General features: G+C 41.5%; 1 protein-coding gene across 2 annotated transcripts in view; it reads right to left on the bottom strand.

Annotated features, from left to right (window-relative positions):
- LOC128666922 (gastrula zinc finger protein XlCGF57.1) overlaps window positions 1-27,733 on the bottom strand; it is a 94,511-nt gene that overhangs the window by 25,924 nt on the left and 40,854 nt on the right. Inside the window, exons 6-8 of one of the 2 annotated variants that reach the window (XM_053721741.1) lie at window positions 26,428-26,532; window positions 24,785-24,862; window positions 1,598-2,877 (exon numbers count right to left, since the gene is read on the bottom strand). In XM_053721741.1, the coding sequence (XP_053577716.1) occupies window positions 1,922-2,877; window positions 24,785-24,862; window positions 26,428-26,532 (1,139 nt within the window). In that variant the 3' untranslated portion in view covers window positions 1,598-1,921. Of the gene's footprint in view, window positions 1-1,597; window positions 2,878-24,784; window positions 24,863-26,427; window positions 26,533-27,733 lie in introns of those variants that run through there. The other variant, XM_053721742.1, reaches the window with a different exon arrangement.

Here is a 27,733-nt window from a genome sequence, read left to right as displayed (position 1 = left end):
TACCTCCTAGACCCAGACCGAGGACACACTCTCCTCAGGTTGAAGTCTCAGCCAGAATGGAGGAAATGAACACAGACCACATGCTATGAAAAGTACAGCAAGTTAATAGGAGCTGTGCAACACTTTAAAAAAATGAAAGTGAAACCTACTTGTTCCAGCCAAAAACACACAGTCTATGAGCCCAGGAAAAAATCACACAAAGCAGCATGTAAATAATTAATACACTGATTAATTAACCCCAACTGTTCAATAAACCCCCTTTAGAGGATATTAACCCTGGATCCTATCAAGGTATAAAGGAGCTACACTGTGACCCTGTTATTTTATGTGTAAAAATTTAAAACAATCTTACCTCCAGGATCCATGCTGTGGAACAGAACACAACCTCTCACGTGTGACAGTCTTATAGCAGCGCTCCTGACATGGACTTGAGTGAGAGAAAGCAGGCAGTGAAATTCATCAACACTGATTGCTTAGGAGCTGTTAGCAGTAGTCTGGATGGTTTTGCAGAAAAACTTTCCCTGCATCTCCAGACACTAACTTTCATCAATACTTTCACTGAGAAATTGACATGAAAACTCCAGTCCTATCTCGAAAGGCAGATACCCTTTTTCAGGACTCTCCGAATCTTCTGACACTTCTCTGTCACCTATTGTGATGAAAAGCAAAGAATGACTGGGGTAATGAGGAAGTGGGAGGGATATTTAAGCCTTTGGCTGGGGTGTCTTTGCCTCCTCCTGGTGGCCAGGTGTTATATTTCCCAACAGTAAGGAATGAAGCTGTGGACTCTCCCTAACTTAGGAAGGAAAACAGCCATAACTACACTTTTCACGTGAATGCAAACCATTTCAACTGTTGCACCACAAATAAAGCTGTTAGACCTTACTCAACTTTGATGCTGGATCTCTCTCCTTGATGTAACCTCAGAAAGGTTATCACACCAAACTGGCAAGGAACGTAGGCCACACTGACAACACAAGATGACAGGAACGTCTATAGAAGCCTTCAAGCTTCTTGTCCAGAGTTTTTGAACAAGGTGCTATCTACTGGTTTGTTACATTCCTCTGACATCAGATCAAACATTTATTCAAAGTTGTTAAGAAATGGACTTAAAGAACCTATCCAGCACCTTTATTACCATTAGAAGGGTTGCTGGGTTCATACACCTTTATGGGTTCATACACACTTCACTTGATGTATATGATCCGATCCAGAAATGAAAAGACACATTCTTACTCACTGTTTTCAATGGTTGGGGATCTGAGACTCAGTAAATGACTCCTCAGAAAACAAACAATAAGATATGTAATGACAACACCAGGTCCAGGATTAGTAATATGCTCAGTACATGAATCAAACAGCTGAGAAAGGGTACAGCTTTACTGAGTAAAATATACGACTGAGTATATTAAATTGTTTGCAAGTAGCTCCTTTACCCTTATTTTTGTATCTGAAATAGCTGATTTAGCCTATGGTATCCCAACCTATACTGAAAGTTTCTATACTTAGTAAAATAGGCTATTGACAAGCTATGTAAACACAGCCAGCAGAAAAAATATACTCCCAGTGGTGTTTATGAAAGATAAGTAATAAAATATAAAATTTTCCATTGTTCTCTTTAATTGTTGAGCACTGGTATACAGACAAATATAAGATAAGGAACCGTGTGTGTGTACTTAAAGTTATAAAATAATGAGATCTGATTTTATCAGCAACCTCAACCCATTGTAATGGGTTGTGGTTTGAAAGAACAAAACATGCTCTTTCATATACACAAATAAACCTAAAGATGCAATTTCTCAAACATTTTAAACTCTGCAGCTGGTATAACAAGTCATGGGAAATACATTTAGGGAAAAACAATTTTACAGTATACTGTCCCTTTAATGACATTACAATCTGATTTTTCATATTGAGAACATTAAAATATTTTCTCTTTAATATGAATTTTCTGATGAGTTGTAAGAGATGATTTCTGAGTAAAACATTTCCCACATTCAGAACATGAAAATGCCTTTTCTCCTGTATGAATTGTCTGATGAGTAATAAGAGTTGATTTCCGAGTAAAACATTTCCCACATTCAAAACATGAAAATGCTTTCTCTCCTGTATGAATTTTCTGATGAGTAACAAGAGATGATTTCTGAGTAAAACATTTCCCGCATTCAGAGCACGAAAATGCCTTTTCTCCTGTATGTGTTTTCTGATGGGTAATAAGAACGGATTTCAGAGTAAAACCTTTGCCACATTGAGAACATGAAAACGCTTTTTCGCCTGTATGATCTTTCTGATGAGTTATAAGTTGTGATTTCCAAGTAAAACATTTCCCACACTGAAAACATGAAAATGTCTTTTCCCCTGTATGAATTTTCAGATGTGTAATAAGAACTGATTTCTGAGTAAAACATTTCCCACACTCAGAACATGAAAAAGCTTTTTCACCTGAATGAATTTTCAGATGCGTATTAAGATGGGATTTCCAAGTAAAACATTTCCCACATACAGAACATGAAAATACTTTCTCTCCTGTATGAATTTTCTGATGGCCAATTAGATTTGATTTCTTAGTAAAACATTTCCCACATACAGAACATGAAAATGCTTTCTCTCCTGTATGAATTTTCAGATGAGTACTAAGATTTGATTTCTTAGTAAAACATCTCCCACATTGAGAACATGAAAACGCTTTCTCTCCTGTATGAACTTTCTGATGGTCAATAAGATTGAACTTTTTGGTAAAACATTTACCACATTCAGAACAGGAAAAAACTTTTTCTCCTGTATGAAATTTCAGATTGTCAATAGGATTTGATTTCTTGCCAAAGCATTTGCTTTGATTTTGGAAAAGATTGATAGAAGCTTTGTTTGTGAATCCACCTGTTAAAAAAATACAATACAACTAATGTTACTTAGCAAATGGCATCATTATTTTATTTTAAGAACATTTGAACTGTTTAGGATTAGGGACAGATATAAATAGGTCATTACAGTCTGCAGCCAATGACTGTGTGGAATATAACCGTGTTCTGCACTTTCATTTCTAACAAGAACTGAAAAGCTCATAATTTCCGAAGGCACATAATGGAGCATACCATTTTAATCAGCTTTCCAATTTATTTCTATTATCTAATTTGTTCAGTTTTTTGGTATCCTTTGTTGTAAAGCATACTTAGGTAGGCTCAGAGCTTGTAGCTAGCTGCCGATTGGTGGCTGCACATATATGCCTGCTGTCATTGGCTTACCGATGTGTTCAGCTAGCTCCCAGTAGTGAATTGCTGCTCCTTCAATAAAGGATACCAAGACAGTGAAGCAAAATTGAGAACATTTTGGAAAGTTAGTTAAAATTGTATGCTCTATCTTAATCATGAAACAAAAATTTAGTTTTCATATCCCTTTAAGTAACTAAATCATCCAGACCTGCTACCTGCCAATCAAGCACTGTACTGGGTTATTTATAAGTCCTTTAAAGGGCTGGAATTACATGATAAAAGCACAAAGGCAGCAGAAACTAGAAGCAAGTAACTAGCACAGCTCATGGTGCTCTGACAGATGTTACTCTTACTGGTGTTGTGGTTACTATCAGTGGTTGTGGAGTTATTTATCAGAAGTGTTCCATCTAAGGAGGGAGTGTACATATCGGCTGACATTTTATCCTTGAAACCCTATTCTGTGATTCCCATGCTGGCCCTGCTGTGTAAATATTGACCTGATTCCTGCACTCACCCTGCAAAGTAACCTGACCCTGCTGTGTGACACCTGACCTTATTCCTGCTGTGGCCCTGCAATGTAACCTGACTTTGCTGTGTGACTCCTGACCTGATTCTTGCTGTGGCCCTGCAATGCAAACTGACCCTGCTATGTGACACATGACCCGATTCCTGCAGTGGCCCTGCAATGCAAACTGACCCTGTTGTATGACACATGACTTTATTCTTGCTGTGGCCCTGCAATGTAACCTGACCCTACTGTGTAATTTCTGACCAGATTCCCTTGCTGGTCCTGCAATGTAACCTAACCTTGCTGCATGACTTCTGACCCGATTCCTGCTATAGCCCTGCAATGTTACCTGATCCTACTATGTGACTCCTGACCCTATTTCCGCGTTGGCCCTGCAATGTAACCTGACCCTGCTGTGTAAATTCTGACCCGATTCTTCCCTTGCTGGTCCTGCAATGTAACCTAACCTTTCTGCATGACTCCTGACCCGATTCCTGCTCTAGCCCTGCAATATAACCTGACCCTGCTGTGTGACTCCTGACATGATTCCTGCTCTGGTCCTACAATGTAACCTGACCCTGCTGTGTAACTCCTGACATGATTCCTGCTCTGGTCCTACAATGTTACCTGACTCTGCTGTGTGACTCCTGACTTAATCCTGCTTAGTGATTCCGGCATTGACGTTTCTATGCAACTCCTTGCTTGCTAACAAGATATAAACTAGTGTTGTATGTTTTTAAAACATTTATTTTGTATGCAGATATTTTGCAAAGTAGTTATAACAAGTGGAACAGTGTATATTGTATATCAGCAGTGGCACAGTGTATATCTGTAATGTAGATCAATAGTGGCACAGTGTATATCAGTAGTGTCACAGTGTATACTGTATATCAGTAGTATCAGTGTATATCAGTAGTGGCACAGTGTAAATTGTATATCAATATTGGCACAGTATATATCAGAAGTGTATATCAGTAGTGGCACAATGTATATCAGCAGTGAATATAAATAGTGGCACATTGTATATCCGCAGTGAGGCACAATGTATATTGTATATCTGTAGTGGCACAGTGTATATCAGCAGTGTATATCAATATTGGCACAGTGCATATCAGTAGTGGCACAGTGTATATAAGCAGTGAATATCAATAGTGGCACAGTGTATATCAGCAGTGAGGCACAATGTATATTGTATATCAGTAGTGGCACAGTGTATATCAGCAGTGTATATCAATATTGGCACAGTGCATATTAGTAGTGGCACAGTGTATTTAAGCAGTGAATATCAATAATGGCACAGTGTATATCAGCAGTGAGGCACTGTGTATATTGTATATCAATAGTGGCACAGTGTATATAAGCAGTGTATATCAGTAGTGGCACAGTGTATATCAGCAGTGAATATCAATAGTGGCACAGTGTATATCAGCAGTGTATAGCAATAGTGTCACAGTGTATATCAGCAGTGAGGCACAGTGTATATTGTAAATCAATAGTGGTACAGTGTATACAAGAAGTGGCACAGTGTATACCAGTAGCGGTACAGTGTATAAAAGCAGTGGAAGTGTATATAAGCAGTGGCATAGTGTATACTATATATCAGTAGTGGCACAGTGTATATCAGTAGTGCACAGTGTATATCAGCAGTGGCACAGTGTATATCCGCAGTGGCACAGTGTATATCCGCAGTGGCACAGTGGTTATCAGCAGTGTATATCAGTGGTGACAGTGTATATCAGCAGTGGCACAGTATATACTGTATATCAGTAGTGGCACAGTGTATACCAGTAATGGCATAGTGTATATCAGTAGTGGCACAGTGCATATAAGCAGTGACACAGTGTATATCAGCAGTGTATATCAGTAGTGGCACAGTGTATATCAGTAGTGGCACAGTGTATATCAGTATATTAGTAGTGGTAAAGTGTATATAAGCAGTGGTACAGTGTATATAACTAGTGGCACAGTGTATATCAGTAGTGACACAGTATATACAAGTAGTGGCACAGTGTATATCACTAGTGGTACAGTGTATATCATTAGTGGCACAGTGTATATCACTAGTGGTACAGTGTATATCATCAGTATATATCAGAAGTGGCACAGTGTAGATCAGCAATGGCACCGTGTATATCAGAAGTGGCACAGTGTATATCAGCAGTGTATATCAGAAGTGGCACAGTGTATATCAGGAGTATATATCAGCAGTAGCACAGTGTATATCAGTAGTGGCACAGTGTATACTGTATATCAGTAGTAGCACAGTGTATATCAGTAGTGGCACAGTGTATATAAGTAGTGGCACAGTGTATAAAAACAGTGTATATCAGGAGTAGTACAGTGTATATCATTAGTGGCACAGTGTATATCAGTAGTGGCACAGTGTATAAAAGCAGTATATATCAGCAGTAGCACAGTGTATATCAGTAGTAGCACAGTGTATACTGTATATCAGTAGTGGCAAAGTGTATACTGTATATCAGTTGTAGCACAGTGTATATCTGTAGTGGCACAGTGTATATCAGCAGTGGCACAGTGTATATCAGTAGTGGCACAGTGTATATCAGTATATTAGTAGTGGTAAAGTGTATATAAGCAGTGGTACAGTGTATATCAGTAGTGGCACAGTGTATATAACTAGTGGCACAGTGTATATCACTAGTGGCACAGTGTATATCAGTAGTGGCACAGTGTATATCAGTAGTGGCACAGTGTATATCAGTAGTGGCACAGTGTATACAAGTAGTGGCACAGTGTATATCACTAGTGGTACAGTGTATATCAGTAGTGGCACAGTGTATATCACTAGTGGTACAGTGTATATCAGTAGTGGCACAGTATATATCACTAGTGGCACAGTGTATATAATCAATATATATAAGAAGTGGCACCGTGTATATCAGAAGTGGCACAGTGTATATCAGGAGTATATTTCAGCAGTAGCACAGTGTATATCAGTAGTGGCACAGTGTATACTGTATATCAGTAGTAGCACAGTGTATATCAGTAGTGGCACAGTGTATATCAGTAGTGGCACAGTGTATATCAGTAGTGGCAAAGTGTATATCAGTAGTGGCAAAGTGTATATAAGTAGTGGCACAGTGTATATAAGTAGTGGCACAGTGTATAAAAACAGTGTATATCAGGAGTAGCACAGTGTATATCATTAGTGGCACAGTGTATATAAGTAGTGGCACAATGTATACAAGCAGTCTATATCAGTAGTAGCACAGTGTATATCAGTAGTGGCACAGTGTATAAAAGCAGTATATATCAGCAGTAGCACAGTGTATATCAGTAGTGGCACAGTGTATACTGTATATCAGTAGTAGCACAGTGTATATCAGTAGTGGCACAGTGTATACTGTATATCAGTAGTAGCACAGTGTATATCAGTAGTGGCACAGTGTATACTGTATATCAGTTGTAGCACAGTGTATATCAGTAGTGGCACAGTGTATATCAGTAGTGGCACAGTGTATACTGTATATCAGTAGTAACACAGTGTATATCAGTAGTGGCACAGTGTATAAAAGCAGTATATATCAGTAGTAGCACAGTGTATATCAGTAGTGGCACAGTGTATACTGTATATCAGTAGTAGCACAGTGTATATCAGTAGTGGCAGTGTATATAAGCAGTGGCACAGTGTATAATAGCAGTGGCAGTGTATATCAGGAGTGGCACAGTGTAAATCAGCAATATGGGGGTGATTTTGAAGTACAAAACTTAAATACAACAGTGCCTTATAAACATTTCACAGATACAAACTGAATATTACTGCTGCACTTGTCTAAATAACTGTCGGTCTGTGTGCTATAATGTTTAACAATCTAACATGTGTCTGCTGTGTATAACTGTTATTTTCAAGAGACAAAATGTCATCATCACAAAATCTTTCCTTTACTTAAAGGGACATAATATGTATATGCTAAATCACTGGAAACTAATGCAGCATAACTGTAAAAAGCTGACAAGAAAATATCACCTGAACATCTCTATGTAAAAAAACATAATTTATGTAAGAACTTACCTGATAAATTAATTTCTTTCATATTAGCAAGAGTCCATGAGCTAGTGACGTATGGGATATACATTCCTACCAGGAGGGGCAAAGTTTACCAAACCTCAAAATGCCTATAAATACACCCCTCACCACACCCACAATTCAGTTTAACGAATAGCCAAGAAGTGGGGTGATAAAAAAGTGCGAAAGCATATAAAATAAGGAATTGGAATAATTGTGCTTTATACAAAAATCATAACCACCACAAAAAAAGGGCGGGCCTCATGGACTCTTGCTAATATGAAAGAAATGAATTTATCAGGTAAGTTCTTACATAAATTATGTTTTCTTTCATGTAATTAGCAAGAGTCCATGAGCTAGTGACGTATGGGATAATGATTACCCAAGATGTGGATCTTTCCACTCAAGAGTCACTAGAGAGGGAGGGATAAAATAAAGACAGCCAATCCCTGCTGAAAATAATCCACACCCAAAATAAAGTTTAATGAAAAACATAAGCAGAAGATTCAAACTGAAACCGCTGCCTGAAGTACTTTTCTACCAAAAACTGCTTCAGAAGAAGAAAATACATCAAAATGGTAGAATTTAGTAAAAGTATGCAAAGAGGACCAAGTTGCTGCTTTGCAAATCTGATCAATCGAAGCTTCATTCCTAAACGAGAAACTGACCTAGTAGAATGAGCTGTAATCCTTTGAGGCGGAGTTTTACCCGACTCAACATAGGCAAGATGAATTAAAGATTTCAACCAAGATGCCAAAGAAAAGGCAGAAGCTTTCTGGCCTTTTCTAGAACCGGAAAAGATAACAAATAAACTAGAAGTCTTTCGGAAAGACTTAGTAGCTTCAACATAATATTTCAAAGCTCTAACAACATCCAAAGAATGCAACGATTTCTCCTTAGAATTCTTAGGATTAGGACATAATGAAGGAACCACAATTTCTCTACTAATGTTGTTGGAATTCACAACTTTAGGTAAAAATTCAAAAGAAGTTCGCAACACCGCCTTATCCTGATGAAAAATCAGAAAAGGAGACTCACAAGAAAGAGCAGATAATTCAGAAACTCTTCTGGCAGAAGAGATTGCCAAAAGGAACAAAACTTTCCAAGAAAGTAATTTAATGTCCAATGAATGCATAGGTTCAAACGGAGGAGCTTGAAGAGCCCCCAGAACCAAATTCAAACTCCAAGGAGGAGAAATTGACTTAATGACAGGTTTTATACGAACCAAAGCTTGTACAAAACAATGAATATCAGGAAGATTAGCAATTTTTCTGTGAAAAAGAACAGAAAGAGCAGAGATTTGTCCTTTCAAAGAACTTGCGGATAAACCTTTATCTAAACCATCCTGAAGAAACTGTAAAATTCTCGGAATTCTAAAAGAATGCCAAGAAAAATGATGAGAAAGACACCAAGAAATATAAGTCTTCCAGACTCTATAATATATCTCTCTGGATACAGATTTACGAGCCTGTAACATAGTATTAATCACAGAGTCAGAGAAACCTCTTTGACCAAGAATCAAGCGTTCAATCTCCATACCTTTAAATTTAAGGATTTGAGATCCTGATGGAAAAAAGGACCTTGCGACAGAAGGTCTGGTCGTAGCGGAAGAGTCCACGGATGGCAAGAGGCCATCCGGACAAGATCCGCATACCAAAACCTGTGAGGCCATGCCGGAGCTACCAGCAGAACAAACGAGCATTCCTTCAGAATCTTGGAGATTACTCTTGGAAGAAGAACTAGAGGCGGAAAGATATAAGCAGGATGATACTTCCAAGGAAGTGATAATGCATCCACTGCTTCCGCCTGAGGATCCCGGGATCTGGACAGATACCTGGGAAGTTTCTTGTTTAGATGAGACGCCATCAGATCTATTTCTGGAAGCTCCCACATTTGAACAATCTGAAGAAATACCTCTGGGTGAAGAGACCATTCGCCCGGATGCAACGTTTGGCGACTGAGATAATCCGCTTCCCAATTGTCTATACCTGGGATATGAACCGCAGAAATTAGACAGGAGCTGGATTCCACCCAAACCAGAATTCGAGATACTTCTTTCATAGCCAGAGGACTGTGAGTCCCTCCTTGATGATTGATGTATGCCACAGTTGTGACATTGTCTGTCTGAAAACAAATGAACGATTCTCTCTTCAGAAGAGGCCAAGACTGAAGAGCTCTGAAAATTGCACGGAGTTCCAAAATATTGATCGGTAATCTCACCTCCTGAGATTCCCAAACTCCTTGTGCCGTCAGAGATCCCCACACAGCTCCCCAACCTGTGAGACTTGCATCTGTTGAAATTACAGTCCAGGTCGGAAGCACAAAAGAAGCCCCCTGAATTAAACGATGGTGATCTGTCCACCACGTTAGAGAGTGTCGTACAATCGGTTTTAAAGATATTAATTGAGATATCTTTGTGTAATCCTTGCACCATTGATTCAGCATACAGAGCTGAAGAGGTCGCATGTGAAAACGAGCAAAGGGGATCGCGTCCGATGCAGCAGTCATAAGACCTAGAATTTCCATGCATAAGGCTACCGAAGGGAATGATTGTGACTGAAGGTTTTGACAAGCTGAAATCAATTTTAGACGTCTCTTGTCTGTTAAAGACAGAGTCATGGACACTGAATCTATCTGGAAACCCAGAAAGGTTACCGTTGTCTGAGGAATCAATGAACTTTTTGGTGAATTGATCCTCCAACCATGATCTTGAAGAAACAACACAAGTCGATTCGTATGAGATTCTGCTAAATGTAAAGACTGAGCAAGTACCAAGATATCGTCCAAATAAGGAAATACCACAATACCCTGTTCTCTGATTACAGACAGAAGGGCACCGAGAACCTTTGTAAAAATTCTTGGAGCTGTAGCTAGGCCAAACGGCAGAGCCACAAACTGGTAATGCTTGTCCAGAAAAGAGAATCTCAGGAACTGATAATGATCTGGATGAATCGGAATATGCAGATATGCATCCTGTAAATCTATTGTGGACATATAATGCCCTTGCTGAACAAAAGGCAAGATAGTCCTTACAGTTACCATTTTGAACGTTGGTATCCTTACATAACGATTCAATATTTTTAGATCCAGAACTGGTCTGAAGGAATTTTCCTTCTTTGGTACAATGAAGAGATTTGAATAAAACCCCATCCCCTGCTCCAGAACTGGAACTGGCATAATTACTCCAGCCAACTCTAGATCTGAAACACAATTCAGAAATGCTTGAGCTTTCACTGGATTTACTGGGACACGGGAAAGAAAAAATCTCTTTGCAGGAGGTCTCATCTTGAAACCAATTCTGTACCCTTCTGAAACAATGTTCTGAATCCAAAGATTGTGAACAGAATTGATCCAAATTTCTTTGAAAAAACGTAACCTGCCCCCTACCAGCTGAGCTGGAATGAGGGCCGCACCTTCATGTGGACTTAGAAGCAGGCTTTGCCTTTCTAGAAGGCTTGGATTTATTCCAGACTGGAGATGGTTTCCAAACTGAAACTGCTCCTGAGGATGAAGGATCAGGCTTTTGTTCTTTGTTGAAACGAAAGGAACGAAAACGATTATTAGCCCTGTTTTTACCCTTAGATTTTTTATCCTGTGGTAAAAAAGTTCCTTTCCCACCAGTAACAGTTGAGATAATAGAATCCAACTGAGAACCAAATAATTTGTTACCCTGGAAAGAAATGGAAAGTAGAGTTGATTTAGAAGCCATATCAGCATTCAAAGTTTTAAGCCATAAAGCTCTTCTAGCTAAAATAGCTAGAGACATAAACCTGACATCAACTCTGATAATATCAAAAATGGCATCACAGATAAAATTATTAGCATGCTGAAGAAGAATAATAATATTATGAGAATCATGATCTGTTACTTGTTGCGCTAAAGTCTCCAACCAAAACGTTGAAGCTGCAGCAACATCAGCCAATGATATAGCAGGTCTAAGAAGATTACCTGAACACAGATAAGCTTTTCTTAGAAAGGATTCAATTTTCCTATCTAAAGGATCCTTAAACGAAGTACCATCTGACGTAGGAATAGTAGTACGTTTAGCAAGGGTAGAAATAGCCCCATCAACTTTAGGGATTTTGTCCCAAAATTCTAATTTGTCAGACGGCACAGGATATAATTGCTTAAAACGTTTAGAAGGAGTAAATGAATTACCCAATTTATCCCATTCTCTGGAAATTACTTCAGAAATAGCATTAGGAACAGGAAAAACTTCTGGAATAACCACAGGAGATTTAAATACCTTATCTAAACGTTTAGAATTAGTATCAAGAGGACCAGAATCCTCTATTTCTAAAGCAATTAGTACTTCTTTAAGTAAAGAACGAATAAATTCCATTTTAAATAAATATGAAGATTTATCAGCATCAATCTCTGAGACAGAATCCTCTGAACCAGAAGAGTCATCAGAATCAGAATGATGATGTTCATTTAAAAATTCATCTGTAGAGAGAGAAGTTTTAAAAGATTTTTTATGTTTACTAGAAGGAGAAATAACAGACATAGCCTTCTTGATGGATTCAGAAACAAAATGTTATCAGGAACATTCTGCACCTTAGATGTTGAAGGAACTGCAACAGGCAATGGTACATTACTAAAGGAAATATTATCTGCATTAACAAGTTTGTCATGACAATTAATACAAACAACAGCCGGAGGAATAGCTACCAAAAGTTTACAGCAGATACACTTAGCTTTGGTAGTTCCAGCACTAGACAGCGATTTTCCTGAAGTATCTTCTGACTCAGATGCAACGTGAGACATCTTGCAATATGTAAGAGAAAAAACAACATATAAAGCAAAATTGATCAAATTCCTTAAATGACAGTTTCAGGAATGGGAAAAAATGCCAATTAACAAGCTTCTAGTAACCAGAAGCAAAGAAAAAATGAGACTGAAATAATGTGGAGACAAAAGCGACGCCCATATTTTTTAGCGCCAAATAAGACGCCCACATTATTTGGCGCCTAAATGCTTTTTGGCGCCAAAAATGACGCCACATCCAGAACGCCGACATTTTTGGCGCAAAAGGACGTCAAAAATGACGCAACTTCCGGCGACACGTATGACGCCGGAAACAGAAAAGATTTTTTGCGCCAAAAAAGTCCGCGCCAAGAATGACGCAATAAAATGAAGCATTTTCAGCCCCCGCGAGCCTAACAGCCCACAGGGAAAAAAGAGTCAAATTTTTTAAGGTAAGAAAAAATGAATGATTCAAATGCATTATCCCAAATATGAAACTGACTGTCTGAAAATAAGGAATGTTGAACATCCTGAGTCAAGGCAAATAAATGTTTGAATACATATATTTAGAACTTTATAAATAAAGTGCCCAACCATAGCTTAGAGTGTCACAGAAAATAAGATTTACTTACCCCAGGACACTCATCTACATGTTTGTAGAAAGCCAAACCAGTACTGAAACGAAAATCAGCAGAGGTAATGGTATATAAATAAGAGTATATCGTCGATCTGAAAAGGGAGGTAAGAGATGAATCTCTACGACCGATAACAGAGAACCTATGAAATAGACCCCGTAGAAGGAGATCACTGCATTCAAAATAGGCAATACTCTCCTCACATCCCTCTGACATTCACTGCACGCTGAGAGGAAAACCGGGCTCCAACTTGCTGCGGAGCGCATATCAACGTAGAATCTAGCACAAACTTACTTCACCACCTCCATAGGAGGCAAAGTTTGTAAAACTGAATTGTGGGTGTGGTGAGGGGTGTATTTATAGGCATTTTGAGGTTTGGGAAACTTTGCCCCTCCTGGTAGGAATGTATATCCCATACGTCACTAGCTCATGGACTCTTGCTAATTACATGAAAGAAAAGGAAATTTATGCTCACCTGATAAATTTATTTCTTTTACGATATGACGAGTCCACGGATTTCATCCTTACTTATGGGATATCGCCTCCTGGTCAGCAGGAGGAGGCAAAGAGCACCACAGCAGAGCTGTATATATAGCTCCTCCCTTACCTCCCACTCTAGTCATTCGACCGAAGTTAGGAAGAGAAAGGAAAAGCCAAGGTGCAGAGGTGACTGCAGTTAGATAAAAATAAAGACCTGTCTTAGAAAATGACAGGGTGGGCCGTGGACTTGTCATATCATAATAGAAATAAATTTATCAGGTAAGCATAAATTTCCTTTTCTTTTACAAGATATGACAAGTCCATGGATTTCATCCTTACTTATGGGATACAATACCAAAGCTATAGGACACGGATGAAAGGGAGGGACAAGACAGGAACCTAAACGGAAGGCACCACTGCTTGAAGAACCTTTCTCCCAAAAATAGCCTCGGACGAGGCAAAGGTATCAAATTTGAAAAATTTGGAAAAAGTGTGAAGAGACGACCACGTTGCAGCCTTGCAAATCTGTTCAACAGAATCATCATTTTTAAATGTCCATGAGGAAGCCACAGCCCTAGTGGAATGAGCTGTAATTCGTTCAGGAGGCTGTAGACCAGCAGTCTCATATGCAAAACGGATGATACTCCTCAGCCAAAAAGAAAGAGAGGTAGCCGTAGCTTTCTGACCCCTATGTTTTCCAGAAAAAACAACAAACAATGAAGATGATTGACGAAATTCCTTAGTCGCCTGCAAGTAAAACTTCAAGGCACGGACTACGTCCAAATTATGCAACAGACGCTCCTTCTTAGAAGAAGGATTAGGACACAATGAAGGAACAACAATTTCCTGATTAATATTCTTGTTAGAAACAATCTTAGGAAGAAAACCAGGTTTGGTACATAACACTACCTTATCTGCATGGAAAATAAGATAAGGAGAATCACATTGTAATGCCGAAAGCTCAGAAGCTCTGCGGGCAGAAGAAATAGTAACCAAAACAAAACTTTCCAAGATAATAACTTAATATCTATGAAAGGCATAGGTTCAAACAGAACCCCTTGAAAAACTTTAAGAACTAAATTCAAACTCCACGGAGGAGCAATTGGTGAACACAGGCCTGATTCTAGTCAGTGCCTGACAAAAAGATTGAACATCTGGAACATCTGCCAGACATTTGGGCAACAAATAGACAGAGCAGAAATCTGTCCCTTTAAGGAACTTGCTGACAAATCGTTCTCCAATCCTTCTTGGAGAAAGGACAAAATCCTGGGAATCCCAACCCTACTCCATGAGTAGTCCTTGGATTTGCACCAATAAAGATATTTACGCCATATCTTATGGTAAATCTTTCTAGTAACAGGCTGCATGCCTGAATCAAAGACCGAATCAGAGAAACCTTGCTTAGATAAAATCAAGCTTTCAATCTTCAAGCAGTCAGCTGCAAAGAATTAGATTTGGATAATGGAAGGACCATTGAATGAGAAAACTTGTCTCAATGGAAGCCTCCACGGGGGCTGAGACGACATGGCCACCAGATTGGCATACCAAGTCCTGCGGGACCATGCAGGAGCAATGAGGATCACCGAAGCTCTCTCCTGTTTGACTCAAGCAATCACCCGGAGAAGGAGAGGAAAGGGAGAGAACACCTAAGCTAGGGTGAACGACCAAGGCCCTGCCAAAGTATCTATCAGTTCGGCCTGAGGATCTCTGGACCTGGATCCATATCTCGGGAGCTTCCAGCTCCGGCCTGCCCCATCTGAGAATCAGGTTGGCAACACTCCAAGCCTTCTGCTAGTAAGGAAATTAAACTAACCATTATGCTACTAATGGTGACTATTTTCCAGATGGAGACCTTAAAATTATCTTTTCATTGCCATTTGTAATGCCGCTGGATTCAAATTCCCAACCCACTGATTGCAAGGTGGCTTAGCTCTCTACCAGACTACTAGAGCTTGCTATCCATTCCCCTGGATGAAAAGTCTGTATGCTCAGAAATCCGTTTCCCAGTTTTCCACTCCTGGGATGTAAATTGTCGACAGATAACAAAAGTGAGCCTCCACTCCCTGAATTATCTTGGCTACTTCTGGCATCGCTAAGGAACTCCTTGTTCCTCCCTGATGATAGATGTAAAATACAGTCGCGATGTTGTCTGACTGGAATCTGCTGAATTTGGCCGAAGCCAACTGAGGCCAAGCCTGAACCGCATTGAATATGGCTTCTAGAATATTGAAAGAAAATAGAGACTCCGATCGAGTCCACACACCCTGAGCCCTCAGGGAGTTCCAGACTGTTCCTATCAGTCTGGCGGCCATTGTCACTATCACCCATGAAGGTCTGCGGAAGCATGTCCCCTGGGACAGACGATCCAGCGACAACCACCAAAGAAGAAAATCCCTTGTCTCCTGATCTAGATCTACTTGAGGAGACAAATTTGCACAATCTCCATTCCCCTGTCTGAGTATGCTCAGTTGCAGAGGTCTGAGATAAAAACGAGTCAACGGAATGATGTCCAATACCGCTACCATCAATCCAATTGCCTCCATGTACTGAGCCACTAACGGTCGAGGATTGGGCTGAAGGGTTCGGTATGTATTCAAAATCAATTACTCACTGACGTCCGTCAAAAAATCTTCATGGATAGAGAGTTCAATTTTAACACAAAAACAATTTATACACAATATGCTAGATGTTACCAAACAATATCTATGTACAAAAGGTAAAAATACTCCCCTCTGTGTGTACCGCTGCCTTCTATCAGTCTCTCCCAAAATGAGACTGTTTAAAATTGTGGTTGTATGTAGTATAGAGGCGCAGGTGTTTTTCTGAAAAAGTTCAGAGTCCGGCTTCCTCTTATGAGTTAATCTGTGTGATATGTTGAGATTAGAGATTTCTCAAATCCAATGTGGCTGTGAATACAGAATAATGTACTAAAAATACGGTGTGATACTGATATAAAATGTGCAGTATACTTACTCCGATAAAATCGGAATCCGGCTCCTTGTGCAGCGCTCCCGCTGATATGGTAGAAAAAATCCAAAGGACAGCAAACAAAATTCGTATGAAATACAAATTTATTTAAAACATGTCACTATGGACAGATAGATAAAAGCTCATAATAAAAAGCTCTAAGCGTTTCAACGATATTACGTCTTTCTCAAGAGCAGTAAAATAATGAGACGGAACTCTCTTAAAATTTTTTAAGGAACTAAAATTAGTCCGACACCCTTTGATCGGATTCCTTATTCTTGGGGGGGGGGGGGAACGACCCGTACCTCCCGTGAAGACCAAAATAAGCTCCTTCCAGTCAGGCCCGAACAGGGTCCTCCCCTTGGAAGGAATAGTAACCAAGTTTTGAGTGCACATTCAAGGAGCAGTAGCTGGATTCAAACTCCAAACCTTCTGCTTGCGAGGTAGTTCAGCTAACCATAGTACTACCAATGCTGGCCAAAAGCTTAGATTAAGCTGACGCATCCGCAGATCAAGGACTCAACCATAAGGCACTGCTTGCTAAAACAGAAAATCACGAACTCTTAGCCGCCGACTTGGTAATATGCAAGAACATTACAGAAATTTTATAACTGAAATAGCTAAGTTAAGAGGTTTAATTGCTTTACATATTAAAAGAAAAAACTCCATTGTAGTGTGCTGTTGTTCCATCCGAGGACACAAGGATGAAAACAAACCAAAGAAACAGCAGTAATGTCCTAACAAAATAGACCCTTACTGTCCCTTGAACTGTAAAAGCAGAGATTATTTATTTTATTGTACAAAAGTAAATGAAGGTTGCGTGCATATTGTATCCCATAGTTTCAGAATTTACATGCAAATTTGGGTACTTGCCAATCTTAGGATGTAGGCAAGAAGGACACCCACTGAGTAGAAGCCGCTGGGAGTCAAACAGAAGGAGAAATGTGTTGCTGTTAAGTCACAGAACTGCCATTGAAAACGCATCCCTCACCAGGGATATGCCATAAACAGAGTGCTAAGTCTTTTCTGTGTGCATACCAAACCTGTATAACTCCAGAAAATAAAGATTAGCACTTACCTTAGACGTCTGCCCGGCAGTAAGGCATCTCACCCGGCTTGTGAAGTTCTTTTCTCCTCTTCACATTGGCCTGTGGAAACAAAAAGTACTGAGCTATACTCCCTCAGACTTTTACAAGCAGGGCAGCATACATCCATGGGAGGCGCAGTAAGAATTATGTCCCACAAGTTCCCATTGCTTTGAAGCCACCAAATGCTTCTCTTTTTGCACTGAAGAGACTGATTTGGTCTAGGCTAAACCTCAGAACAAAGTAGCACACTGTGGCACTACTTTAAAAATAATAAACTCTTGATTGAAGAAACTAAAACTAACACCTCTTTACTCTGCCTCTTCCTATCATTAACACAGGCAAAGAGAATTACTGGAGTGGGAGGGAAGGGAGGAGCTATAAATACAGCTCTGCTGTGGTGCTCTTTGCCTCCTCCTGCTGACCAGGAGGCAATATCCCATAAGTAAGGATGAAATCCGTGGACTCGTCATATCTTGTAAAAGAAAAGAAGATATTTTACCTGAAAACAGAATTTATGTTTACCTGATAAATTACTTTCTCCAACGGTGTGTCCGGTCCACGGCGTCATCCTTACTTGTGGGATATTCTCTTCCCCAACAGGAAATGGCAAAGAGCCCAGCAAAGCTGGTCACATGATCCCTCCTAGGCTCCGCCTACCCCAGTCATTCGACCGACGTTAAGGAGGAATATTTGCATAGGAGAAACCATATGGTACCGTGGTGACTGTAGTTAAAGAAAATAAATTATCAGACCTGATTAAAAAAACCAGGGCGGGCCGTGGACCGGACACACCGTTGGAGAAAGTAATTTATCAGGTAAACATAAATTCTGTTTTCTCCAACATAGGTGTGTCCGGTCCACGGCGTCATCCTTACTTGTGGGAACCAATACCAAAGCTTTAGGACACGGATGAAGGGAGGGAGCAAATCAGGTCACCTAAATGGAAGGCACCACGGCTTGCAAAACCTTTCTCCCAAAAATAGCCTCAGAAGAAGCAAAAGTATCAAACTTGTAAAATTTGGTAAAAGTGTGCAGTGAAGACCAAGTCGCTGCCCTACATATCTGATCAACAGAAGCCTCGTTCTTGAAGGCCCATGTGGAAGCCACAGCCCTAGTGGAATGAGCCGTGATTCTTTCGGGAGGCTGCCGTCCGGCAGTCTCGTAAGCCAATCTGATGATGCTTTTAATCCAAAAAGAGAGAGAGGTAGAAGTTGCTTTTTGACCTCTCCTTTTACCGGAATAAACAACAAACAAGGAAGATGTTTGTCTAAAATCCTTTGTAGCATCTAAATAGAATTTTAGAGCGCGAACAACATCCAGATTGTGCAACAAACGTTCCTTCTTTGACACTGGTTTCGGACACAGAGAAGGTACGATAATCTCCTGGTTAATGTTTTTGTTAGAAACAACTTTTGGAAGAAAACCAGGTTTAGTACGTAAAACCACCTTATCTGCATGGAACACCAGATAAGGAGGAGAACACTGCAGAGCAGATAATTCTGAAACTCTTCTAGCAGAAGAAATCGCAACTAAAAACAAAACTTTCCAAGATAATAACTTAATATCAACGGAATGTAGGGGTTCAAACGGAACCCCCTGAAGAACTGAAAGAACTAAGTTGAGACTCCAAGGAGGAGTCAAAGGTTTGTAAACAGGCTTAATTCTAACCAGAGCCTGAACAAAGGCTTGAACATCTGGCACAGCTGCCAGCTTTTTGTGAAGTAACACAGACAAGGCAGAAATCTGTCCCTTCAGGGAACTAGCAGATAATCCTTTTTCCAATCCTTCTTGAAGGAAGGATAGAATCTTAGGAATCTTAACCTTGTCCCAAGGGAATCCTTTAGATTCACACCAACAGATATATTTTTTCCAAATTTTGTGGTAAATCTTTCTAGTTACAGGCTTTCTGGCCTGAACAAGAGTATCGATAACAGAATCTGAGAACCCTCGCTTCGATAAGATCAAGCGTTCAATCTCCAAGCAGTCAGCTGGAGTGAAACCAGATTCGGATGTTCGAACGGACCCTGAACAAGAAGGTCTCGTCTCAAAGGTAGCTTCCAAGGTGGAGCCGATGACATATTCACCAGATCTGCATACCAAGTCCTGCGTGGCCACGCAGGAGCTATCAAGATCACCGACGCCCTCTCCTGATTGATCCTGGCTACCAGCCTGGGGATGAGAGGAAACGGCGGGAACACATAAGCTAGTTTGAAGGTCCAAGGTGCTACTAGTGCATCCACTAGAGCCGCCTTGGGATCCCTGGATCTGGACCCGTAGCAAGGAACTTTGAAGTTCTGACGAGAGGCCATCAGATCCATGTCTGGAATGCCCCACAGCTGAGTGACTTGGGCAAAGATTTCCGGATGGAGTTCCCACTCCCCCGGATGCAATGTCTGACGACTCAGAAAATCCGCTTCCCAATTTTCCACTCCTGGGATGTGGATAGCAGACAGGTGGCAGGAGTGAGACTCCGCCCATAGAATGATTTTGGTCACTTCTTCCATCGCTAGGGAACTCCTTGTTCCCCCCTGATGGTTGATGTACGCAACAGTTGTCATGTTGTCTGATTGAAACCGTATGAACTTGGCCCTCGCTAGCTGAGGCCAAGCCTTGAGAGCATTGAATATCGCTCTCAGTTCCAGAATATTTATCGGTAGAAGAGATTCTTCCCGAGACCAAAGACCCTGAGCTTTCAGGGATCCCCAGACCGCGCCCCAGCCCATCAGACTGGCGTCGGTCGTGACGATGACCCACTCCGGTCTGCGGAATGTCATCCCTTGTGACAGGTTGTCCAGGGACAGCCACCAACGGAGTGAGTCTCTGGTCCTCTGATTTACTTGTATCTTCGGAGACAGGTCTGTATAGTCCCCATTCCACTGACTGAGCATGCACAGTTGTAATGGTCTTAGATGAATGCGCACAAAAGGAACTATGTCCATTGCCGCTACCATCAAACCGATCACTTCCATGCACTGCGCTATGGAAGGAAGAGGAACGGAATGAAGTATCCGACAAGAGTCTAGAAGTTTTGTTTTTCTGGCCTCTGTCAGAAAAATCCTCATTTCTAAGGAGTCTATTATTGTTCCCAAGAAGGGAACCCTTGTTGACGGAGATAGAGAACTCTTTTCCACGTTCACTTTCCATCCGTGAGATCTGAGAAAGGCCAGGACAATGTCCGTGTGAGCCTTTGCTTGAGGAAGGGACGACGCTTGAATCAGAATGTCGTCCAAGTAAGGTACTACAGCAATGCCCCTTGGTCTTAGCACAGCTAGAAGGGACCCTAGTACCTTTGTGAAAATCCTTGGAGCAGTGGCTAATCCGAAAGGAAGCGCCACGAACTGGTAATGCTTGTCCAGGAATGCGAACCTTAGGAACCGATGATGTTCCTTGTGGATAGGAATATGTAGATACGCATCCTTTAAATCCACCGTGGTCATGAATTGACCTTCCTGGATGGAAGGAAGAATAGTTCGAATGGTTTCCATCTTGAACGATGGAACCTTGAGAAACTTGTTTAAGATCTTGAGATCTAAGATTGGTCTGAACGTTCCCTCTTTTTTGGGAACTATGAACAGATTGGAGTAGAACCCCATCCCTTGTTCTCTTAATGGAACAGGATGAATCACTCCCATTTTTAACAGGTCTTCTACACAATGTAAGAATGCCTGTCTTTTTATGTGGTCTGAAGACAACTGAGACCTGTGGAACCTCCCCCTTGGGGGAAGCCCCTTGAATTCCAGAAGATAACCTTGGGAGACTATTTCTAGCGCCCAAGGATCCAGAACATCTCTTGCCCAAGCCTGAGCGAAGAGAGAGAGTCTGCCCCCCACCAGATCCGGTCCCGGATCGGGGGCCAACATTTCATGCTGTCTTGGTAGCAGTGGCAGGTTTCTTGGCCTGCTTTCCCTTGTTCCAGCCTTGCATTGGTCTCCAAGCTGGCTTGGCTTGAGAAGTATTACCCTCTTGCTTAGAGGACGTAGCACTTTGGGCTGGTCCGTTTCTACGAAAGGGACGAAAATTAGGTTTATTTTTTGCCTTGAAAGGCCAATCCTGAGGAAGGGCGTGGCCCTTACCCCCAGTGATATCAGAGATAATCTCTTTCAAGTCAGGGCCAAACAGCGTTTTCCCCTTGAAAGGAATGTTAAGTAGCTTGTTCTTGGAAGACGCATCAGCTGACCAAGATTTCAACCAAAGCGCTCTGCGCGCCACAATAGCAAACCCTGAATTCTTAGCCGCTAACCTAGCCAATTGCAAAGTGGCGTCTAGGGTGAAAGAATTAGCCAATTTGAGAGCATTGATTCTGTCCATAATCTCCTCATAAGGGGGAGAATCACTATCGACCGCCTTTATCAGCTCATCGAACCAGAAACATGCGGCTGTAGCTACAGGGACAATGCATGAAATAGGTTGTAGAAGGTAACCCTGCTGAACAAACATCTTTTTAAGTAAACCTTCTAATTTTTTATCCATAGGATCTTTAAAAGCACAACTATCCTCTATGGGTATAGTGGTGCGTTTGTTTAAAGTGGAAACCGCTCCCTCGACCTTGGGGACTGTCTGCCATAAGTCCTTTCTGGGGTCGACCATAGGAAACAATTTTTTAAATATGGGGGGAGGGACGAAAGGAATACCGGGCCTTTCCCATTCTTTATTAACAATGTCCGCCACCCGCTTGGGTATAGGAAAAGCTTCTGGGAGTCCCGGGACCTCTAGGAACTTGTCCATTTTACATAGTTTCTCTGGGATGACCAACTTGTCACAATCATCCAGAGTGGATAATACCTCCTTGAGCAGAATGCGGAGATGTTCCAACTTAAATTTAAACGTAATCACATCAGGTTCAGCTTGTTGAGAAATGTTCCCTGAATCAGTAATTTCTCCCTCAGACAAAACCTCCCTGGCCCCATCAGACTGGGTTAGGGGCCCTTCAGAACCATTATTATCAGCGTCGTCATGCTCTTCAGTATCTAAAACAGAGCAGTCACGCTTACGCTGGTAAGTGTTCATTTTGGCTAAAATGTTTTTGACAGAATTATCCATTACAGCCGTTAATTGTTGCATAGTAAGGAGTATTGGCGCGCTAGATGTACTAGGGGCCTCCTGAGTGGGCAAGACTCGTGTAGACGAAGGAGGGAATGATGCAGTACCATGCTTACTCCCCTCACTTGAGGAATCATCTTGGGCATCATTGTCATTGTCACATAAATCGCATTTATTTAAATGAATAGGAATTCTGGCTTCCCCACATTCAGAACACAGTCTATCTGGTAGTTCAGACATGTTAAACAGGCATAAACTTGATAACAAAGTACAAAATAAGTTTTAAAATAAAACCGTTACTGTCACTTTAAATTTTAAACTGAACACACTTTATTACTGCAATTGCGAAAAAACATGAAGGAATTGTTCAAAATTCACCAAATTTTCACCACAGTGTCTTAAAGCCTTAAAAGTATTGCACACCAAATTTGGAAGCTTTAACCCTTAAAATAACGGAACCGGAGCCGTTTTTAACTTTAACCCCTTTACAGTCCCTGGTATCTGCTTTGCTGAGACCCAACCAAGCCCAAAGGGGAATACGATACCAAATGACGCCTTCAGAAAGTCTTTTCTAAGTATCAGAGCTCCTCTCACATGCGACTGCATGTCATGCCTCTCAAAAACAAGTGCGCAACACCGGCGCGAAAATGAGGCTCTGCCTATGATTTGGGAAAGCCCCTAAATAATAAGGAGTCTAAAACAGTGCCTGCCGATATTATTATATCAAAATACCCAGATAAAATGATTCCTCAAGGCTAAATATGTGTTAATAATGAATCGATTTAGCCCAGAAAAAGTCTACAGTCTTAATAAGCCCTTGTGAAGCCCTTATTTACGATCTTTATAAACATGGCTTACCGGATCCCATAGGGAAAATGACAGCTTCCAGCATTACATCGTCTTGTTAGAATGTGTCATACCTCAAGCAGCAAGAGACTGCTCACTGTTCCCCCAACTGAAGTTAATTGCTCTCAACAGTCCTGTGTGGAACAGCCATGGATTTTAGTGACGGTTGCTAAAATCATTTTCCTCATACAAACAGAAATCTTCATCTCTTTTCTGTTTCTGAGTAAATAGTACATACCAGCACTATTTTAAAATAACAAACTCTTGATTGAATAATAAAAACTACAGTTAAACACTAAAAAACTCTAAGCCATCTCCGTGGAGATGTTGCCTGTACAACGGCAAAGAGAATGACTGGGGTAGGCGGAGCCTAGGAGGGATCATGTGACCAGCTTTGCTGGGCTCTTTGCCATTTCCTGTTGGGGAAGAGAATATCCCACAAGTAAGGATGACGCCGTGGACCGGACACACCTATGTTGGAGAAAATTTCTTCACCTCACCAGAATAAGTGCTGTGTAAAAAGTTATACGTCAGCTGCAAGTTAAAAAAAAACAACAACTAAAAAAAAAAGGGACAATCAGCATCAGCAGTGCTGAGGTAATGTTTTGCCTTTGCTGCGATCTCATGAGATTTCATAAAACTTACTTAAAGGGACACTAAACCCACATTTTTTCTTTCATGATTCAGATAGAGAATACAATTTTAAACAACTTTCCAGTTTACTTCTATTATCTAATTTGCTTCATTTTTTAGATATCCTTTGTTGAAGAAAGAGCAATGCACATGGGAGAGCCAATCACACGAGGCATCTATGTACAGCAACCAATCAGCAGCTACTGAGCCTATCTAGATATGCTTTTCAGCTAAGAATATCAAGAGAATGAAGCAAATTAGATAATAGAAGTAAAATTAGAAAGTTGTTTAAAACTGCATGCTCTTTCTAAATCATGAAAGAAAAAATTTGAGTTTCATGTCCCTTTAAACTGAATAGGAAAATAACATGACTGCGCCTGCACATGACAGATGCACACTCCCTAGCAAGTCCTGGGACAAGCATCCTGACTGGCTGCTTAAAGTCTCTTTACAATGAAATGTGGACATTGTGAGGTAAAATATTTTCCTTTTTTACATAGAGATGTTCAGGTGATATTTTCTAGTCCGCTTTTTACAGCTATGCTGCATCACTTTCAAGTGCTTCAACATTTGGGTATCATGTCCCTTTAATATGCGGTATTCACCTGTTGTATTTATAGGAACTTCATCCTTCTCAGTCTTCATGTGATCACATATATACGGTTCTTCTCCATCCATACGGCCTGTTCAGTGAGAATACAGGCGCACGTGTAAGTTGTTTGTAAAGCTTGTAGGATGTATCAATATCTCTCTCACTACTTTGAGATATATATAAAAGCACCATAGACTTAACATACGTGCACACTTACCTGTAACCTGCATGCCTAAGACACAACATACGTGCACACTTACCTGTAACCTGCATGCCTAAGACACAACATACGTGCACACTCACCTGTAACCTGCATGCCTAAGACACAACATACGTGCACTCACCTGTAACCTGCATGCCTAAGACACAACATACGTGCACTCACCTGTAACCTGCATGCCTAAGACACAACATACGTGCACTCACCTGTAACCTGCATGCCTAAGACACAACATACGTGCACACTCACCTGTAACCTGCATGCCTAAGACACAACATACGTGCACTCACCTGTAACCTGCATGCCTAAGACACAACATACGTGCACTCACCTGTAACCTGCATGCCTAAGACACAACATATATGCACACTCACCTGTAACTTGCATGCCGAAGACACAACATACGTGCACACTCACCTGTAACCTGCATGCCTAAGACACAACATATGTGCACTCACCTGTAACCTGCATGCCTAAGACACACCATATGTGCACACTCACTTGTAACTTGCATGCCGAAGACACAACATACGTGCACACTCACCTGTAACCTGCATGCCTAAGACACAACATACGTGCACACTCACCTGTAACCTGCATGCCCTAAGACACAGCATATGTGCACACTCACCTGTAACCTGCATGCCTAAGACACAACATATGTGCACACTCACCTGTAACCTGCATGCCTAAGACACACCATATGTGCACACTCACCTGTAACTTGCATGTCTAAGACACAACATATGTGCACACTCACCTGTAACCTGCATGCCTAAGACACAACATACGTGCACACTTATCTGTAACCTGCATGCCTAAGACACACCATATGTGCACACTCACCTGTAACCTGCATGCCTAAGACACAACATACGTGCACACTCCCCTGTAACCTGTATGCCTCCAACGCAACATACCTGCACACTCACCTGTAACCTGCATTCCTCAGACATAACATACGTGCACACTCACCTGTAACCTGCCTGCCACAGACACAACACACGTGCACACTCACCTGTATCCTGCATGCCACAGACACAACACACGTGCACACTCACTTGTAACCTGCATGCCTAAGACACCACATACGTGCACACTCACCTGTAACCTGCATGCCACAGACATAACACACGTGCACACTCACTTGTAACCTGCATGCCTAAGACACAACATACGTGCACACTCACCTATAACCTGGATGCCAGGGACATTAAACATGCACACTCACCTGTAACCTGCATGCCAGACAAATTACACCTGCACACTCACCTGTAACCTGCATGCCAGGCACATTGCACGTGCACACTCACCTGTAACCTGCATGCCAGGCCCATTACACATGCACACTTACCTGTAACCTGCATGACAGACACATTACACATGCACACTCACCTGTAACCTGCATTCCAGACACAACACACGTGCACACTCACCTGGGCTGATGCTGTCACTCGTTTCCATTTCTGGAGCTTCCAGCTGACGCCTCACAAACAGATCTTCTGTTATTTTAACTTTCATTATATCAGCGTTATCTTTGTCTGCACAAATAAAGCAGATTGAGTTTGTATGTCCCTTTATCAAGTTTTTATAACTTTACCATAAACAGTTTATGTATTTGCCAGACAGGCACAATTCCTAAGCACACTCCCCTGTAACCTGCGTGCTTCAGACACAACATGCTTGCACACTTACCTGTAACTTGAGTGCCTCAGACACAACATGCATGCACACTCCCCTGTAACCTGCGTGCCTCAGACACAACATGCACGCACACTCCCCTGTAACCTGCATGCCTCAGACACAACATGCACACACACTCACATGTAACCTGTGTGCCTCAGACACAACATGCACGCACACTCCCCTGTAACCTGCATGCCTCAGACACAACATGCATGCACACTCACCTGTAACCTGCGTGCCTCAGACACAACATGCTTGCACAATCCCATGTAACCTGCCTGCCTCAGACACAACATGCTTGCACACGTACCTGTAACTTGCATTCCTCAGACACAATTCCTAAACACTCACCTGTAACCTGCGTACCTCAGACACAACATGCACGCACACTCCCCTGTAACCTGCGTGCCTCAGACACAACATGCACGCACACTCCCCTGTAATCTGCGTGCCTCAGACACAACATGCACGCACACTCCCCTGTAACCTGCGTGCCTCAGACACAACATGCTTGCACACTTACCTGTAACCTGCGTACCTCAGACACAACATGCTTGCACACTCCCCTGTAACCTGCGTACCTCAGACACAAAATGCACGCACACTCACCTGTAACCTGCGTGCCTCAGACACAATTCATAAACACACTCACCTGCAACCTGCGTGCCTCAGACACAATTCCTAAACACACTCACCTGCAACCTGCGTGCCTCAGACACAATTCCTAAACACACTCATCTGCAACCTGCGTGCCTCAGACACAACATGCACACACACTTACCTGTAACCTGCATGCCTCAGACACAACATTCATACACACTTACCTGTAACCTGCGTGCCTCAAATACAATATGCGTGCATACTCACTTGTAACCTACACGCCTCAGACACTACATGCATGCACACTCACCTGTAACCTGCTTGCCTCAGACACTACATGCACGCACACTCACCTGCAACCTGCATGCCTCAGACACAACATGAACGCACACTCACCTGCAACCTGCATGCCTCAGACACAACATGCACGCACACTCACATGTAACCTGTGTGCCT

This window comes from Bombina bombina, chromosome 7, assembly GCF_027579735.1.
Source record: "Bombina bombina isolate aBomBom1 chromosome 7, aBomBom1.pri, whole genome shotgun sequence".
In the NCBI taxonomy this organism is placed as follows: domain Eukaryota; kingdom Metazoa; phylum Chordata; class Amphibia; order Anura; family Bombinatoridae; genus Bombina; species Bombina bombina.
Note: the sequence above shows the minus strand (reverse complement) of the source record. Positions and strands in the feature narration are given on the sequence as shown.